Source organism: Onychomys torridus, chromosome 19 (genome assembly GCF_903995425.1).
Source record: "Onychomys torridus chromosome 19, mOncTor1.1, whole genome shotgun sequence".
In the NCBI taxonomy this organism is placed as follows: domain Eukaryota; kingdom Metazoa; phylum Chordata; class Mammalia; order Rodentia; family Cricetidae; genus Onychomys; species Onychomys torridus.
Window position 1 is genome coordinate 5,869,207 of NC_050461.1, and position 14,115 is coordinate 5,883,321.

The window sequence follows — 14,115 nt, forward strand, 5'->3', positions numbered from 1 at the left end:
GACCCAGGGTCACTTAATAAAGCAGCACCAACCCAACAGCACTGCGGCGCAGAGCTCCTTAGACAGTGGCTCTCATAGCTCTGCAGTTAACTAGGCCCAACCCTGCTCTTGTGCACAGAGTTAAGACCGAGCCCTGAGTATAAGAGGCATGGAACAGGACATACACACATTTTTTTTTCCCTAGGGAAAAAATTTATTGGATCAAATGACAATGTATGAAGTTAATTTGAACAATAACACTATACTCAGACATACACCTTCAATATAAAGTGAATGGTAATATAAATGGCACCTGAAGCTTCCTGTAATGTGTCTGTGGAAAGCATTCATGAAATCCTTCATCTCAAAACTAGCTCGAAAGTTTAACAGAAAACCCACAAATGGCACTTACCCTCAGTTTCCTTCCATTATAACACCTGCACTATGTCGTAGTCCCCCAGGTGTTATGAGGGGCTGTGACAATGGAAACATGGACGCTGCCGCGGCGGCGGCGGCGACAGAGCTGTCCTATGGGTAGAGAGCTGAAGCAGAGCTGTGAACCCTGGAGACTGAGCAGAGGAGGTGGGAGTTCCATCGCTCTAGAATGGTGACAAGAAATCAGGGAACCAGGGAAGGGAAAGGAAACAAGCAGGATCAAAGGTCTCCACAGAGCAGTTGCAGAAATGAAAACAAATGAATTAAAATCAAAAATGAACCTTTGGAGCAGCAGCCCAGGGATCTGTGGGGAGACCAAGCCCTAAGGGCCGGACTGGAGAGCATGCCTCAACCTGAGTACATTGGAGACACAGAAGTATGCAGATCCCACCAGCTTTTCCTAAAGACGGTTCCAGTATCCAAATGCGTGTTTAGGGCCCTAATGGGATCAGGAGGCAGAGACTGATGTCCGAGTTAAAAAAAGAAAAAACAAAGCAAAAAAAACCCACCAACTCTTCAGACACCGGAGAGCCTCTGACACACAGAGGGTAGCCACTGTGTCTGTTAGCATGTAACAGGGAGACAGCGAGAATCAGGGCTTCAGAAGCACTAGAAGGTAGCATAGCACCCATTATAACTAATATAAGATAGAGAAATTTAACTGCGGATCTGTATTATATCTCTGCTGTTTTATAAATATAAATGTTCTGAGGGCTTTCAAAATATTCTAAATGACAAATACATTTTTGTATAAATATTATATTAGGGTCATACAACATTTAAACATAGATCAGAGATATAGATAAGACTAATTTCTGCAGAGCATTTTCTGAACACTGATCTCAGAGCTGACTGAACATTAACATCAGAGGAAGCATCTCTTTGGAGACTGGTACAAACATCCTTTAATCTATTAATTTATGCTTTGTACAAAAATACACTTGCTCACCTGTGTAAAGGAATCTAAAGTCGTCCACAGACCTAACAGAACTCTTTCTGTTCTCTTCCCTGCTCCCCTGCAGTCAAGCCTACACCGGAGGGCTATTCAATGGCTTCAGGCTCCTGTTCTCAAGGCTTTGTCTTCCTTGGAGGTACGGCTTTAAACATAGTTTCAAGTTTCTTACTCAGACTAAGTGGCTCTCTGAAGATTCCTCACCATGAGATTATGATCTTTGTTACACTGATACGCCCACATTGCCACAAGAAGAGTAAATGACTCTGGACGACCCACTTTTAACAGTGTGCTTTTCAAAGGGTTTCACTGCCAGCACTCAAGACACATCAACTAGATCCAAGCCGATGGGTGGAGGTCACCTGTCCTACCATCTGGGGTTGCAAAGTCTGTGGAGTCCCACACACGCAGACTGCGGCCACAGTGGAACCTGATAGTCCTGTCTCCTCAGGGGGGTGTCATTTCCAGAGTAACGGTAAACTAGCCTTATGTGTGGGCCCGCTAAGTCGTTTCATGGAAACTGAGATCCACACTATCACATCTCTCATGGGCTAATGGAGACTATGTCTCCTGGTTGTCAGGCACAGCCTTGACACAGCCTTGTGCTCTTGACCACAGCTCTGGAACTATCTGGCCCTTAAAAAAATATTGTTGTTTTGAGACAAAGTCTCACTAGGGGACCCCAGGTGGACCTCAAATTCTCCGTCCTCCTGCCTCAGCCTCCCAAGAGCTGGCATCTCAGGTGTGAGCCACTGTGTCTGGCTCAGTACATCTGCTTCTAGAGGAGCAATGTGGGATCACAGAGACAGACTGAAGGGCAAAGCTGATTTTTAATGACCCTAGCCTATCTCTCTCACGTCCTCTAACCGCAGCCCTTGCTCAGCCCATCTCCCCTCCTTCCTCACAGCTGAGCATGTGGCCAAGATGGCTCCAGATTACAAGGCAGAAAGCTGATTTTAGCTCTAGTCGGCACTGAGCTCAGAAATGCTCACCCTAACTGCCGCTACAGGCGCAGGCTTCAGAGTCGCGATAAAGGCAGGAATGAGGGTGGTCACTACCAACCAATCTGCAACCCAAACAAGGTTGACCTAGGGGGGGCACTTCTGGTCTCGGGGCAGGAAACAGAAGCAGACAAATCAAACTTTCTCTAAAATTTGTCACGAAAAAGTCAACTGAACAAAAGGTAAAATTTTTAATGTTATGTCAGCCTCAATTTCGACTTACATTGTTAAAATGATCAAAAGAACAACTCGTTCTAAATTACCATGACAGAGAAAAAAATGCATGTGAGAAAAAGAGCCACACTTAGAAAAATAAGTGAAAAGGCATATAGTGTTGACAGCTATAAGATTAGTTAAAATAATTTTAATATATCTACTGAGAAAATACGTATCTCAAAATAGAGCAAGGCCTAGTCAGAAGGTTCAGCTAACTTAAGGAGCTGACCACCAGGACCAGCAGCACACACTTTCCGACCACGGCCCTTCCCGACTTCCCATCCGGCAGGACAGAAGCAAACCACCTAAAAGTCAGGGCAGAGCGTGGTACTTCTCCTCAGGAAGCACCCATCTTGGTCACTTAAACGCTCATCAGTACAACCGATGGGTTCTAAGGGTACCAGCGGACACCTGCACGAAGACCTCGTCATCGTCGTCTTCTGCCCCTTCCTCTATGGGCTTCATCTTGGCAGGGGCTCGATGCTGCAGGGGGGACACAGCTGTAAAGAAGCACAAAGAGCAAACTGCTGGGTGACAGTGGGCCCCACACCTGCAGACGAAGCCACGGGGGACGCAGCACCCCGCATGTCGCAGTCAAGTGGTCCCCTGAGCAGCTGAGTCAGGAGGAGACTCGGTCAGAGAACAGACCTGGACAGATCCTGCTGCGTGTGCTTGAGCAACATGAACCTCACAAAGGTGCAGACGTCCCGGGCATCGCTGCAAGGTCTGTCTCTGCATACACGCTCCACATCGGTATCTTTCATGTGACTCCATCTAATTAACACTGGCCTTGGAAAGGTGCTCTAACTCATATTTCCTTCCCTAAGGACAGTTCTGTTTCCAAACTACAGACTGGAACCTCAAAGGATATTTCCAGCCACTTCCAGGACTGAGGTGAGAGTGAGCTCGGGCATGGAAGAGCAAAGTATCAGGTGGGAGAAATGCAGTCCGGGGGAAGGGCATATGAAGGGCATATGAAGGGCATTTGCAGATGCTAGTCGACCAGAGAGACAATTCGTTCGCTTACTCATTCACCCAAAGCTCATGGTACATTCACCCTAATGACCTCGTGCCCAACAAGGACAGCATACCAACTAAAAAATAAATCAAAATCTTAATTCTGTGTATTGGGTATGCTTGTAGACCTGCATGCGTGCGTGCGTGCGTGTGCGTGTGTGTGCGTGCACGCATTTGTGCCATGGCTTGAGTGGAAGTCAGAGGACAACCTTCTTGAGTTGGTTCTCTCTCCTAGGACCCTCCCGTGGGTCCTAGGGATTGGACTTGGGCTGTCAGGATTGGCGAAAGTCCCTTTAGCTGCTGAGACATCTTGCAGGCCCTAAAAGTAAGGTTTTATAAAGTAGACTTTAAGATGTGTGATGACCTGTTCACCTTAACAACATAAGCCTGAATTCCCTTCTTCTCATCACTGCATTCCAGGTCAAGATCCACCCTGTATGTAAGTGAGTCTCTCCCTGCCTCACCCTCCCTACACCTGTGCACCCCTTATGCCTAGCCACAGGGCTGGTGGCACTCGGCAGGCAAGTGCTGAGCTGTGGTGGGGAGAACAATGGGTGTCACCAACACTTCCGGATCTCAGCTGTGCAGCAGACTGGCCACACAGAAGTTACACACGGTCACTGACACTTGCTGACCAGAGGGGCAGAACAGCAAGCCGCCCCCCCCCCACCCCTCCCCGGGGGGGGGGGGGCAACTGCGGCTATGGAGGAGAAGGGGGATGGCAGGCTTGCCTCAGGCTGCTCCAGGCGGAGGGTGCTGCCCTCAGTCACACCAGGCAGCTCCATAAATGACAGTGGCCAACTCCAGGCAAGCTTGGCAAACACTTCCAGGGTCTGAGTTCCCACTGCGCTGCCCTCTGGCTGTGTGACTGGGAGCCTCACTTCTTGCTGCCTGTTTCCTCCCGTGAAACAGGGTTAGTAAGGATGGAGCCTACCTGGCAAGTTCTTAGGAGGCGTATGCAATTTCTAAGTTCTTACATCAGCATGGGAAATAGAATGATCACCTTGTTCATGTTTGTGAGAACACTGATCGATAGTTACCAAACCCCGTCACTGCCTAACCAGAAATGGGGTTTGTGCTCAAAAAGCAGATTGTGTTTCTCAATATCAACTGCCTTTGCCGTGGCTTCCATCAGAGCCTCTAGTTATGACTGAATCTCATAAAATATTCACGCAGGCTGAGAATTCACAATCTCATAAAACCCTGAGGACAGCATGCCTAAGAGCATTACCCAATCAATATCACACGCCGTCCAGCCATGGCTGTGGAGGCGTGTAACAAACACACCCAGTTCATCTGGATAGAAGAAGTGGGGCTAATTGATCTGCAGTTTTCAAGGCCATTTTTCAAACCAGGGATGATAGTCTCTGGTCCATGAGACTGGGCTCTACATGGGATGAGTCTCTCAACTATTCAACCCAATATCTGTTATCTTTTTAGACAGAAAAAAAAAACCGTAACTCTCAATGTTCCAATGTAACTGGAAATGGTCAAGGAAAACCTTCCGAGAACATTCAGCTCTTCTGGGAAAGAGTTTTATTCTGTCCCCATGGCGTCTTCCTGGAAAAACAGTTGCAATACTTACTGTGTAGCGTTAAAAGGATGAGGAGGGGCAACACTCCGGGCCCCTGGGGTTCCCCCGCCCCTGGGGTTCCCCCGCCCCTGGGAACTCACTGCCTTCCACATCCAGCCTAGCCTTTCTCTCCTTGCTTTTCTACCTGGAATGCCGAGCGCTGTCAACTTTCTACCCATTCTTTGTACAACTCCTCAGTATTCAGCAAAAAAAAGAAATAAAAAGGAAAGGAAAGGAAAGGACTGTTCCTAGGGATGGTGGAGAAGAAGGTTTATTGTAGATAAAGGGGGAGCATAGGTAGAGGCGGGGACAGGGACGTCAGGGAGAGTCCAGGCTGAGCTGTGCCATGTGGAGAGATGGGAACCACATACAGCAGCCAGGAGGCCAAAGGTCCGAAAGGGCCAGGTAGCCAAAATGTCTGGATTATATAAAGAAGGGCAGCTGGGGGAAGGGCAGCCCAGACCCCCACCCCCATGGGGAGTTCAGAGTAGGGGGTGGGATATGCCAGCCATTCCCTGTGACTGTGGGGACTGAGGGATGCTGGGAGAACCTGGCAGCCAGGTCTGTTGTGATGTGTTAGACATCTCAGCCATTAGTCCCGGTTTGAAACTTAACAAGTCTGATCCTCCCTAATTCCCACGCCCCCCCCCCCAGTGTTCACCTCCGTTCTGCATCACACCATGGGGGATGTGAGCCTCCCCTTCCTTACTGGAAGCAAGCAAGCTGAGAGCCCTACCCACCACCTCCCTCTGGTCAGCCTACTGCGCACAGTGAGGGCAGGCCCTTCGGAATTACCTAAGTGTGTGGTGGTTCCCTCCCCTGCAGCACTGGAACTGTCAGAAGACAGGCTGAAGCTGTGGGAAACACGGTCACCTCACTGATTCCCAGTCAAGGCCAGCCCCGGTCACCTCACTGATTCCCAGTCAAGGCCAGCCCCGGTGGTGGAGTACCAGAGTCCGGCGCTGGGAAACCTTACTAGGACACAGGGACTCTAGCTCATCCCAACTCTAGAAACATCCTTAAGTCTTCAGTCTTGATTACTACAACGTAGCCTGTGTTGTACGGTGGCAGGGAACAGGCTGTAGCTTTGCAGCTTTGCAGCTGGGTGTTGAGAATCCTGTCCCTTGCTGCTGGGTGCTTAGGGCCTTGCCCATCACAGCTGGGTGCTTAGGGACTCACCCTCACATCTGGTTGCTGAGGCCTCACCCCTGTGGCTGCTGGAAGACTGACAGGACACTGCTCAGCACACAGCCAAGAACTCTGCCTGCTTAGTACCATCAACTATTAAAGCTCTCCTGTCTTCTCAGCACAAACAAGTGCCTGGAAGGGGTTGGGTGTTGGGTAACGCATGCCTGAAATTCCAGCACCTGGGAAGCTGAGGCTGAGGACTGCAGTCAGTGCAAGGTCAACCTGGAATGCGGGTGAGGATGTGATCAGCCAACCCGACCCCATACACACACAGGGAATCTAACTTACCTATTCCTCAGGAACCCAAACCACGCTTCAGGATGATGTGACATCACCACACTAGAGTTTCTGCCTCATCCTCAGACAACTGGCCAGAGCCAAGAGAGACAGACATAAGGGGTAGCAGCTCAGGGCTGCACTCCTCACCCAGGGAGGGAGCCTTCGGACAGACATCCAGGAGGACAAAGCAGGCGCCCTGACACCCTGGCGGGGTTCAACGCTGAGAATGATGATGTACTTGTCCCCGACTTTGTGGCCGGGTTTGGGAGCTCCCGTGGCTCAGTCCTCCAGCAATGCCACGTCCCTGACTTTGTCTCCTCCAGGGCAGACAAGCAAAGGAGAGGAACAAGCCAATTATTGCCACCAGCAATAATTGGCTGCCTGACTCCTGGCTAGCAATCAAAGCCATACCCAGTCCTGGCAACCATTCCAGTTAACCCAGGCTTCCCATGCCCCAGAGGCTCAAAGAATGTCACAGTCAGCAGTCTGATGGGGGTCACCTGACCTGGCCTAAACATCCACCACAGTCAACACTTGCAAGAAGGCTGGCTCTGAAGAGTGAGGAGGTTACCTGGTCCCTAGATGGACTCAGATCCACTGGGAGAACTCCAGGCTCTATCCCATTATCACACAGTTACGACACAGCTGTAAATTACTTCCTTGCCCCTTGAATCTAGAACCACTTTGGAGTACAGGCAAAAAACATAAGGGAATACCCCACATTTCAAGAAGTTGAGCCACAATACATTCTCCTACCAGCTTGCCCAGTTCTGCATTAATTCCACGCACTGAAGCGTTCCAAGCATTTACCCAGAAGTCCCGTCTGCCTTATATACATGTAAAAGCATGAGATGCTATGGAGAAATGGGGTTTATCCTCACTCAAGTGCTTTTTCTAGTGTCCGCATCCTTTAAGGACGGTACTCTGAGGTTCAGGACATCTCTACAATGCTTTTCTATTCCAAGTTGGGGAGTGGGGTGGGGGAGGGCAAGTAATTCTTCCACAGTCATTAAATTTCTAGAAAACGGATCCTTGCATTTTCTTATTTAAACTACAATCATAGTTGGGAGACAGAGAGCTTAACTATGTATTATGGTCAGGAAGAGATCATTATAATTATCATTATTTTTACTATTAGTTAAAAATTACCTTTTAGGGCTGGAGAGATGGCTCAGAGGTTAAGCGCACCGACTGCTCTTCCAGAGGTCCTGAGTTCAATTCCCAGCAACCACATGGTGGCTCACAACCATCTGTAATGAGGTCTGGCGCCCTCTTCTGTATGCATAATAAATAAATAAATCTTAAAAAAATGTACCTCATAATAATTATAAAAAAAAAATTACCTTTTAATTTGCTATGGCTATGGCTACTAGTTAGCAATTTCTTATAAAAAGTCTATGAAATAAACAGTCTCCAACTGAACTGCATCCCAGACCGGGCACAAAACTGTTAAGAAGTTACCTTTACGTTACACCCAGCAGCAAAAGATCTCTGTCAACAGAATTCCACAGCCTTTCCCGTAAACACCCAGTTCATGAGCAGGGGCAGCTAGAGGAGCACTCTTTCTTCAGAGCTGGCCCCCAGGTTCACAGATGCTCAGGTGACAGGAGAGAACTGGGCTGTACTCCTGCAGCAAATGCGGAGGACTGGGGCCCAGTCGTACCCTGTCTGCAACCGTGGGCACCTCCATTTGTGCCAGACGTGAAGATGATGCAACATCTCCCAGCAGAGCCGCTGAGACTGTGGCCACTGCCCGTCAACAGATCGGAGACCAATGGGTCTCTACAGGTCCTTGCCTGCTCTACAAATAGACACCTGCTGTGGAGAGAGGCTCAGCCCTCCACAGACCCTTTTCTGTCTTCCAGAAGTCTAGCGTTAGAACCACGGGGCCCTTTAACCCATGGATCAGACGTGGCAGTCAAAACTCATGCACTGCGGAGGAAAACAGCAAGGGAAAGTCCATTAGTGAGAACTCCATGCTATGAAGTTCATTTCTATTTCTGTGAGCTTATAATTACACCGGGGCCTGAGGGCCTCTCCTAGGACGAGGTAAACAGACGATTAGCTGTTTTTAGATCAGAGTGAAGGTCATGCCTGCTGCCCGGCTTGAGGAAGCCGCCTTAAGTCTGAGCTGCCAGCAAGTGACGCTCTGCGATGGGAAGTGTGTCTCGTGACTCCTGGCTTGAGAAACAGAGCGATTTTACGGCATAAGGCTTTTGTCATCCCTCCAACCACATTCTCCGGTGTTTTCCTTCCCCTGTAGACTCTCGCGACTTTTTTCCTCATTCTTTTCAAGGTATTATTATGTCTAACCATCTGGCTAACTGCTTTAGCAAGTCAAGTAATTAAAAAAGTTTACAGGGGCTAGGACTTTAATTAGATTTTACCATTTTTGATGGATAGTGACGAGGAAGGACTTAAAGGCTCTTTTGTAAGAGTTATCATCCATTTCCTGCCTCCATTATTATAGACACTGCTTCCTTTTCTTCCTCCTCCTCCATCTCCCTACCTTCTCTGTCCCCTTTCCTTCCTAGGCTGGGGATCAAACCCAAGGTCTGACGCTGGACAAGTGCTCTGAAACTGAGTTTGAATTGAAGCTTTCTGGACAATAATACCGAAATGTAGTTGTTACCTTTACACCCAGTTTTCCCTAAAATGACTCAACACCAACACCAGGGAACTAAAGCCAAGACTAGGGAGTAATAGCGAGGGCAGTTACAGGCTGGTGGCTCTCAGGAAAATTTGCTGTGGCCCAAAAGGGTCCTTCTCAGGTTATTCCCTGACCAGCTGGATGGGTAGTCAGGTCCCCAGGCACACGGCACCTGGGGTGAAGAGCAGGAATCCTACAGCCCCTTTCTGCCTAGGAGGAGACAACAGACCAGTCCAGGAGGACAGAGAAGGCAGGCTCCAGGATGACAGTCCTGTCACCGCTCCAAACACAACCTGTCCTAGAGGAAGCTGGAGACAGGCAGTGTGACAAGGTCTCTGAGAAAGGACATGGAGGAGAGTGGGGATTACAGGGGGGACAAGGTAAAAGGCACAGGACTGCCACATTAGACATGACTCCCTCCCAGAGGCTTCGAGAAGCAGTTCCCACAGGACAGACAGACAATGGGGAAGCTGAAAGGCACTGGAGACTGGTGTGCTTTTCCTCCTATCTCCATCAGGCTGGACCCTCACACTCTTACCTTTGGCTGACAGACCAGGGAGACACTGGACTTGTCCCAGAGATTGCATGCTGGGGAAAGGCTGTGTGGCCCTGCTAGCCAGAACAAGGAGATTTCACACATTTGACAATGCTGCAGGAGGAACTGGAGTGAACAGCGATGATGATTATCGCACACTCTGACCTGGGCTGACAGCCACGCGTACTTCTTGCCCTCTCTAGAACCCCAAACGCCCTGTCGGGTGGCTCGGCTCTGAGGGCCACGTTCATTCCCGCGTCCATTCCTCTTCCCAGTGCAGCCACACTGAGACATCCTCTCTGCTTTTCGGTACTGTCTCTAACTGGCCTGGGGGGCAGGGATGTGAACCCCGCTTGCTACTTCCAGGCCTCAGGCTCTGACCCTCACATCCCTGCTAACACCTCAAAGAAAGCAAAGCAACACAACTCCTTCGGAGTCAACATGCCAAGTGAGCTGGGGCATGGCAGGAGCAGAGAGGCAGGACGAATGAGCTTCTGATGCTCCTGCACAGGACAGTAACTACAGTTACTATGTACTGCACATTTCCAAATAGCCAGAAGAGAGGATACTGAAGTTCCTAAAGAAACACAAGGTAACTACTGACAGCAGTGTTCTCAACCTTCCTGATGCTGTGACCCTTTAATGCAGCTCCTCATGTTGTGGTGACCCCCAACCATAACATTGTTTTGTTGCTACTTCATAACTGTAATTTTGCTACTGTTATGAATCATAATGTGAATATCTGATACGCAGGATATCTGATATGAACCCCAGAGGGGTCGTGTTGTGACCCACAGGTTGAGAACTGCTGACTTATGGTAAAAGCTGTTACCCATTATGCAAATGTATCAAAACATCACACTGCCCATAAACATGGACAGCTGTTACATGTCAATCAAAAATAAATCTTACATAACACACACCTTCAGTGCCAGCACTTGAGAGGCAGAGGTACATCAAGAGATCAACTCCATCTACATAAAGACCATGTCTCAAACAAACAAACAAACAAACAAACAAACAAACAAACAAACCCAGACCCCTCCAAACTATCCAGATGTTTTAAAGCTTATAGGACAACTTTCATGTTATATACAAAAGGAAGACAATACATCTGTACTTAATATTAGGAACAACCGTGATCCAAACTCCATCAGCCACACTGTCAGTGTTCCAAAGTGGGGTGGACGTCATTATCAGAGAACATGCAACAACCGTGAGAGTCTCCATAAGAACCACAGCAGTCCTGGAGGACCAGGAGGGCTGCAGTGAGGAAAGCCACGAGGAAACACTTAACAAAAGCAAAGTGAGGAGAGGAGGGCTTGTCTGGACTCCTGCTTAAGAAGAGACACGTCCACTGTGGTGCGGACGGCACAGTGGCAGGAGCGTGAGGCTGCTGGTCAGTTGCTTGCCAAGTCAGAAAGCAGAGAGAAGACAGACAGAGACTGGGCTAGATTCTCAGGGCCAACCTCCAACTCTACACCTCCTCCAATGAGGTGCTAGCTCTTACAGGTTCTGTAAAGTCTCAGGGCCTACCTCCAATGCTGTGGGATAATGCTTTTGTACCATTGGTTTAATAAAAACAGTAGACTGGCCAGTAGCCAGGCAAGAAGTATAGGCAGGATAAGCAGACAAGGATAATTCTGGGAAGAAGAAGGCCGAGTCAGGAGACACCAGCCCGATGTCCAGGAAGCAGCACGTAAAGGCAACAGGTAAAGCCACGGAACATGTGGTGACATGTAGATGAACAGATATGGGCTGAGTTTAAGCGTAAGAGCTAGTCAGTAGTAAGCCTGAGGTAATGGCCGAGAAGTTATAATTAATATAAGCCTCTGTGTGTTTACTTGAGTCTGAGTGACTGTGGACCAGGCGGGACACAGGAAAACTACCAGCTACAAATGGCACCCACACATGGTGGCAAGAGTTTCCACCTAAAATCTGAGAAAGCTTAAGAAGAGATTATAAATGTAGCTAAGAGCAACTTCCTAGTTCATGTCGCTCATGGCAGGGCAAGGTACAGTGATGTGTCCCCTGGCTGTGGTGGGTTCATGGTATGTGGGCTGGAGCTACAGCATGGTGGATTCCCAATCAGTTACACAGAGGTTTCTGCAACCTGCGCAACATGGTACATGGTGGATATAGATGTTGCTACTTAAAAAAAAAAAAAACAAACAGAGAGAGAGAGATTTCTGGGCTACATGCTGCTTTAATAGAGACATAGACCTACTGTCTCCCATAGTCGGTGGTGAGCATGATTCCCAGAGCTGGTGGTAAATGTAGTTCCACCATGCTGGGAAGCTGAGGTGGGCAGAGCCAGCAGCCAAAGCTGCCATTTCAGACCTAGTCATGCTGCAGTTTAAAACAATCGATTCACAATAAGTCAGATTCAGATTCAATAAACCCCTAAATGGTTTACGGCATGTGTAAAAATGTATGTAGGCTTGGAAGAGAGAGGAAAAGGAATATAGATGTTACATAAAGAAATAGTTTTAAAAAATAAAGTCTTGGATATTACACAGAGAATCTGGATTGTGTTGTCTTGGGGATTTTTAACTGAAGAAAGACATTTGATGGTAAAAGTTGCTGAGTTAAATCAATATGTATATTTTAAAGATACCTTGATTTCAAAATCTATGTCTAAGGATATGTTGCTTTGGAAAAGAGGTTCTGCTTTTGTTTCCATAGAAGATGAGAACCTGTGGATTACTTCCAGGCTACTATGGTTTGACCAGCCAAGACGCCCTGAAAAGTCTCCAGTGACACCATGGCCCAGATGATCCAACATCCAGAACAGTTTCAAGGCAACTGGCTCAAACAATGCAGACTCACAGACTATTTCAGTCAGGACTTGACCATAATTCTTAATTTTCTCAGGATCCCCATAAGAATACAGTGCCCTTTATCAGCAGATAGTAGCCTAGAAAACTATGCCAACATTCCTAAAATGTGGATTATGGATGTTTGTCTTTGTTTAGGTTGTTGGTAACAAATTGTTACTGGTCATAGTCAATATCTTTCTAAAAGAAGAGAGGGGTATATAATACGGAAATGTAGGATATAGATATGATGGGATAAAAGGATGGATTGTTGAACCTACTTTTAAAGAACAACTTGTTTAAAATGTTTTATATTGGTATAGATTTTAGTTTATTGCTACAAAGTTAAATTAAATTAAAATTAAAGTTAATTCTGTTATACTACATGCATATTTCTATTCTTGTTTAAGATATTATGTCTGTACAGCTCATTTAAATTGTAATGGATAATTTTAAAATACAGATTATAATTAGTCTATGATAGTCAAACCTATAGTCATGTTAAGTTTTCTAGATATACATAGATATAATTCAATTAGATATAATTCAATTAGGTAGGTAATCTTCAAACACTTCAAAGACCTACAGAATATGGCATTTAAAATGTTTTAAAAAGTTAAGACTTTCTGGACAATGAGACATGCCTGCTCCTGGCAGCACTGATTTACTTAAAAGAGAAGAATAGACACTGAAGACACTCTATATGAAGTTTATCTTCTTCTTGGCAAAAACAGCCATTTGGGCAAGAGACTGTTCTTGCCTGGATTGCTTGACAAAATGTTGTATTGACTGGACATGTGGGACCATAGGAAAGTGACCACTGAACTTTGCAAGGCAAGATGGTCCTTCAGGTTCCTGCTTCACAGAAGAAACTGCCAGACATTCTACAGGACACAGAGAGAAATGACTAACAGACTCTAGGCCTATGGGCTGAAAATGGATTTCTCAACATTGCAGAAGAACTGTGGATGACTGCCCAGACAGGCAGCTGTCTCCATCATTCTAGATTTTTGGAAGTTGCTTACAATGCACTTCCTGTTTACTTAGATAATACTGTATCCTTCTGAGGTCTTTGATGTAGTTAAAGACTAGAGAGTTATAATTATGGTAAAATTAAGGTAGATATGAAACCTTAGACTCACAAATATAAGGATAGGATATCTTCTTTGATTTTTGTCAAATACAAATAGACTAAATATTATAATTATAATTCTTGCTTGATAACTGTTTTGTTACATGTAATTTTACTATGTTAAAATTAAAACCTTCCTTTTTAATTAAATAGAAAAGGAGAAATTCTGTGGAATAATGCTTTCATACATTGGTTTAATAAAACCCTGATTGGCTAGTAGCCAGGAAGGAAGTATAGGCGGGATAAGCAAACAAGGAGAATTCTGGGAAGAGAAAGGCTGAGTTAGGAGATGCCAGCCCACCATCCAGGAGCAGCATGTAATGGCACACAGGTAAAGCCATG

The 14,115-nt window shown here is 46.8% G+C and overlaps 1 protein-coding gene across 2 annotated transcripts in view; it reads right to left on the reverse strand.

The window, feature by feature from the left end:
- Positions 1–250: 250 nt before the first annotated feature.
- Bves (blood vessel epicardial substance) overlaps positions 251–14,115 on the reverse strand; it is a 37,823-nt gene continuing 23,958 nt past the window's right edge. For both annotated transcript variants that reach the window (XM_036168996.1, XM_036168997.1), the window contains one exon: positions 251–3,083. In XM_036168996.1, coding sequence (XP_036024889.1) covers positions 2,956–3,083 — 128 coding nt within the window. In that variant the 3' untranslated portion in view covers positions 251–2,955. The remainder of the gene's footprint in view (positions 3,084–14,115) is intronic.